Source organism: Ranitomeya imitator, chromosome 4, assembly GCF_032444005.1.
Source record: "Ranitomeya imitator isolate aRanImi1 chromosome 4, aRanImi1.pri, whole genome shotgun sequence".
NCBI classification, from domain to species: domain Eukaryota; kingdom Metazoa; phylum Chordata; class Amphibia; order Anura; family Dendrobatidae; genus Ranitomeya; species Ranitomeya imitator.
This window is the reverse complement of record NC_091285.1, coordinates 446500682-446506681: the sequence shown is the minus strand read 5'-3', so window position 1 is coordinate 446506681 and position 6000 is coordinate 446500682. Positions and strand designations below refer to the sequence as shown.

The 6000-nt window shown below is 43.4% G+C and overlaps 1 protein-coding gene across 1 annotated transcript in view; it reads left to right on the top strand.

Annotated features, from left to right (window-relative positions):
* The first annotated feature begins 244 nt into the window (after positions 1-244).
* RORA (RAR related orphan receptor A) overlaps positions 245-6000 on the top strand; it is a 562535-nt gene continuing 556779 nt past the window's right edge. Inside the window, exon 1 of the mRNA XM_069765693.1 lies at positions 245-436. Within this exon, the coding sequence (XP_069621794.1) occupies positions 280-436 (157 nt within the window). The 5' untranslated portion in view covers positions 245-279. The remainder of the gene's footprint in view (positions 437-6000) is intronic.

The following is a 6000-nucleotide window of genomic DNA, read 5'->3' as shown; positions in this document are numbered from 1 at the left end:
TTTGCTGTCTAGGTGAGTAGACATGAAACTGTGTATACATGTGTTCTTCCCATAATAAATCCCAGCTCGTTGCTTCCCTCTAGCGCTGTCAGTGGCCACATGAGGGAACTGTTCTTATATCACACTCTTTCCCTGTGTCTCTCCCTCCTTCCTTTCCTTACCATAGAGTTGCATTGACACAGAGACAGAGGGAGTCTATGAGCCTCCTCCCAGCAATATCTAACATTGGGGGGATCCTGATCCTCAAGACCCTACTACATCATTCTTTTGGGGGGAATAATGGATCCTTGTTCTCCTGCTAGCCCTGATCCGGCTTTGGAAACAGAAATCAGCAAGCCAGCCCCCCAGCCCAGAGACCCCCAGGAACCTGCAAGAAGAGGGGATCATACAGGAGCTGCAGGAAGACACAGCTACCCTATAACCACCACCAACAGAGGTACCATCTCCTAAACAGTGGGCTGCGGAGAGGGGCAGCGCGCTGTGGCAGGGGCAATCTGGGCTTTTCATTCCACATTCATGGAGGGAGATAGAAGCAGGGATGGGAGGATAGCGAGCAAAGACAGCAGAGCAGCCTTGGAAAACTTTGACAGCTTTTTTGTGGGAAGGAGGGGTGTTAATTAACCTCTTCAGCTCAGAAGCCGCCATGCAGTCCTGCGTTCTGCAGCATTGTTTCTAGTATGTGCAGTAATTAAAGAAACTACCCAAAAGTTTGCCTGTCAATGACTTACACTGACAGATGCAATAATATAACTGGGGGTTTGGTTTGACCTGGGTACCACTCCTCCTAATTCCTCTTTCCCGGCTCCATCACATCGCTTTTCCCTATGGTAAAGTCATTAGAAATCTGCATGGGGGTCAGGTACGGTGCAACCACTTTCGGTTCTTGTCGCCATCTAATGAATGACAGTAACCCCTTAAGTGCCGGAGAAAAATCTTGCAACATATCCAAAGCTTAACGCTGTTTTACGCTCATGATTCATAACCTAAACTCCCGCAGATTCCAGATGGTGCAGGAAAAAGCGTGCTACTTTGAATGAAAATGCGAAGGGTTAATCGACACCGATATCATCTCTCTTCCTGCTTGGCTCGCCGTTCAGTTGTTTATCTTTTTTTAATTTATTTTCATTATGAATGTTTTTTTTCTTCTTCTTAAAGGATTAAGGGTTAACCCTACATGACTTTGATTGCAATTTCGCATTTGATTCTAGCAGTGCGGGAAGGGTTTATTATGTTTTAAGTAGTAATTGCAAGCGCGTTATGTAATGTGTAATTACATTTATATGATAATTATACGTAGTGCTATTACAGGAGGTTATATCAGGTTATATAGGTGTGCACAGTTCGTGCTGGGACGAAAAATCTATGAGTGTCTCATTGGTGCACCTTAGATGTAAACTTTACACATGCTTTATTGTTTAAGGGCATGGCCGACGGGGGAATTGATCCCACTGTTCTGAGTTAAGTGAGAAAAGTATGAATGATAAGTAAGTCCTGCAATCCTGCACTTGTGAGATTCGGCAGAAAGTGGGAACGTAAAGGAAAAATAGCGTCTGTTTTCATAATTTGTACCTTTGTAAGGTGTTGGGCTCCGTGCATTATTTCATATGCTTTATTAATGACACACTTCCTGGTGGAGCAGCTTTTATTTGGACTAAAGATTACACGTGATATCTGGACGGAGCTGAAGGAAGAATGAGCGGCATTGTAAAAGTGGACATTATAAGATTTTATATTTCTGTGCCTCAAAAAAAAACAAAATTCACGTGCCAGAAGTCACTCCGAGGCCAAGCATGTTGTTAAGATCATGCGTTTATGAAAAGTCGTCTAAATTTCATACAATTCTAAAACGATTTTCATCCATGTGCCATCCGTGTTCAGTTTTTGTGACATCTATTTTTATAGATCATTGTAACATCTACATGATCTAAGACAGATTCCTATGTTAATAATTGCAATGTATCCGTAAAAATTGGATGCTGCACTGATGATACATTTGAGATCCAATAATTTTTTGGCATATCCATAAGCCGATACTCAGAAAAGAATAGTGTATACTGCCATTTTTGTTCACATGCACAATTCGTCCGTGTGAAAATGTTGCCATTTGAATAGCTCTATTGAGTTACATTTGTCAGTGTGCTGTCCGATTTTTACTCCGCCATATTATACTCTCATCTGAATGAGCTCCAAGACTGTCGTGAGTTATCCAATACTGGGAAGAACCAGTGGCGGACACAGACAGAAGAGGGCCTCTGTGTGGGAACAATATATGGGCCAATTGCAGTCCAGTAGCCCATCATAAATGCACAATTTCACTGACTTTGGAGGTAGAAATGGGCCCCCTACCTCTTGGGCCCCTGGCTTCACCAATGATTTATCCGTCCCTGGGAAGAACCATAGGCTTGGGTCAGATATACATGTGACACTATTGAGAATACGTTAGTTAACAATAATTCAGAAGATTGCCAATCACAATGATGATGACATTTAAAATGTATGCGTGATGTTAAAACTGTGCTTACATGGGTGACACTGACATTGGCGAAACAGACCAATTATCTTCCTTGTTCTCTATTTCTAAATGTTTTTAGCGTGAAAAGTCAATTTTACAACAAATTTAATCTCAAAGCAGCAGGAGCAAAGTACGAGATGGAGATGCAGAAGCCTACATCTTCATCCAAACAATCCAAACTGTAGGTTGTCCAGTCACACCAACCAAACAGCAGGCCAACTATATTCTCAAAGCAATGCTGCCATTCATCTTACATCTAATGTAGACTATTTGTTTGCCCTGGCCTAAAGGTCGAGTCATGCTACCAATTTGAGCCAAATAGTTGCTCTATTAGAAGATATGGACACAGACAGGACTCCAGTGCAAAACTTTGTGTGTGGCCTTTCTTTCCTTCAGTACCACCTATGGCATACATATTAGGCTACTTTCACACTAGCGTTAACTGCAATCCGTCACAATGCGTCGTTTTGCAGAAAAAACGCATCCTGCAAAAGTGCTTGCAGGATGCGTTTTTCCCCATAGACTTGTATTGACGACGCATTGCGACGGATTGCCACACGTCGCATCCGTCGTGCGACGGATGCGTCGTGCTTTGGCGGACCGTCGGGAGCAAAAAACGCTACATGTAACGTTTTTTGCTCCTGACGGACCGCTTTTTCCGACCGCGCATGCGCGGCCGGAACTCCGCCCCCACCTCCCCGCACCTCACAATGGGGCAGCAGATCAGCAGATGCGCCGGAGAAATGCATCCGCTGCCTCCGTTGTGCAGTGCGTTAAATGCTAGCATCGGAATCTCTGCCTGACGCATTGCGACGGGGAGATTCCGACGCTAGTGTGAAAGTAGCCTTAATCACACTGTACACACATATGGCTTGTACAGTATACACATTACACACACGCAACACACACAATACAGTGGGGAAAAAAGTAGTTAGTCAGCCACCAATTGTGCAAGTTCTTCTACTTAGAAAGTTGAGAGGCCTGTAATTGACATCATAGGTAGACCACAACTATGAGAGTCAAAATGAGAAAATAAATCCAGAAAATCACCTTGTCTGATTTGTCAAGATTTATTTTGCTAATTATGGTGGAAAATAAGTATTTGGTCATTAACAAAAGTTCATCTCAATATTTTGTTATATATCCTTTGTTGGCAATGACAGTGGTCAAACGTTTTCTGTAAGTATTCACAAGGTTGGCGAACACGGTTGGTGGTATGTTGGCCCATTCCTGTATGCAAATTTCCTCAAGAGCAGTGATGTTTTGGGCCTGTCACCGGGCAACATGGACTTTCAACTCCCTCTAAAATTTTTCTATGGGGTTGAGATCTGGAGACTGGCTAGGCCACTCCAGGACCTTCATTTGCTTCTTACGAAGCCATTCCATTGTTGCCCTGGCTGTGTGCTTGGGATCATTATCATGCTGAAAGACCCATCCACGTTTCTTCTTCAATGCCCTTTCTGATGGAAGGAGGTTTGCATTCAAAATCTCATGATATATGGCCCCATTCATTCTTTCATGTACACGGATCAGTCATCCTGGTCCCTTTGCAGAGAAACAGCCCCAAAGCATGATGTTGCCACCCAAATGCTTCACAGTACGTATGGTGTTCTTTGGATGCAACTCAGCATTCTGTCTCCTTCAAACACGATGAGTTTTGTTTCTACCAAACAGTTCTGCTTTAATTTCATCAGACCATATGACATTCTCCCAACACTCTTCTTTATAATCCAAATGCTCTCTAGCAAACTTCAGAAAGGCCTGGACATGTACTGGCTTAACCAGGGGGACACGCCGGGCACTGCAGGATCTGAGTCCCTGGCGGCGTAGTGTGTTACTGATGGCAGCCTTTTTTACGGTGGTCCCAGCTCTATGCAGGTCATTCAATAGGTCCCCCTGTGTGGTTCTGGGATTTTTGCTCACCGTTCTTGTGATCATTTTGACCCCATGGGGTGAGATCATGCGTGGAGCCCCAGATCGAGGGAGATTATAAGTGGTCTTGTATGTCTTCTATTTTCTTATTTTTGCTCCCACAGTTGATTTCATCACACCAAGCTACTTGCCTATTGCAGATTCAGTGTTCCCAGCCTGGTGCAGGGCTACAATTTTGTTTCTGGTGTCCTTCGACAGCTCTTTGGTCTTCACCATAGTGGAGTTTGGAGTGTGACTGTTTGAGGTTGTGGACAGGTGTCTTTTATACTGATGACAAGTTCAAACAGGTGCCATTACTACAGGGAATGAGTGGAAGACAGAGGAGCCTCTTAAAGAAGAATTTATAGGTCTGTGAGAGCCAAATATCTTGCATGTTTTTAGGTGACTAAATACTTCTTTTCCACCATAATTTGAAAAATAAATCATACAAGGTGATTTTCTTGATTTGTTTTCTCATTTTTGACTCTCATAGCTGTGGTCTACCTATAATGTCAATTACAGGCCTCTCTCATCTTTTTAAGTGGGGGAACTTGCACAATTGGTGGCTGACTAATTACTTTTTCCCCTACTGTACCTTTAAACACAGTGCCATGTGTTACAATTGCACTGTATAAGGCATTCTACACTAAAGATACGTTTTCTCACTACACAAATGACACACTCACTTTAAACCAAGCTCCTGGTTAGATGTCAAACATATCCATAGGCCCTCATTGCTCATTGAAGGCCAAACAAGTGTGTTCTTGACCTGTGTTTGGCCTGAATGTGCAGGTATACCTTTTTTTCTACTGTATGGAATAGTGCTGTCTGCACTATTCCACATAGATCGCCGTCGGTACTATTCCACCTAGATCTCTGTCGGCACTATCCCACATAGATCAATGTCGCCACTATTCCACATAGATCGCTGTCGACACTATTCCGCATAGATCGCTGTCGGGACTATTCCCCATAGATCGCTGTCTGTACTATTCCACATACCGTAGATTGCTGTCGGTACTATTCCACATAGATCGCTGTCAACACTATTCCGCATAGATCGCTGTCGGGACTATTCCACATAGATCGCTGTCGGTACTATTGCACATACCGTAGATTGCTGTCGGTACTATTCCACATACCGTAGATTGCTGTCGATACTATTCCACATACCGTAGATTGCTGTCAGTACTATTCCACATAGATCACTGTCGGTACTATGCCATATAGAGCAGTCAGTAGTATACCATATAGAGGCATCTAGTAAAGAAGGAACTACACCGTCTTTTACGCTTTTCAAACACAAATACCAATAGATGACAAATACCAATGCCTACAAAATTACATCGATTAACGGTAAACTCTAGGAAATTCTCCCAACATACCGTTCTTCCAATGGACACTGGAAGCGCAATGTGAAAGCACCCTGAAAGTCTTTTATTTTATGCAAGGTTTTTTCCTAACACAAGGCCATACCTTACAACAGGTAAATCTCTACCACCCAGGACACCAAGCAAAAGACACACTGCACTGCACAGCTCCCTCTACCCCTGACGAGCCATCTACAGCCATAATAG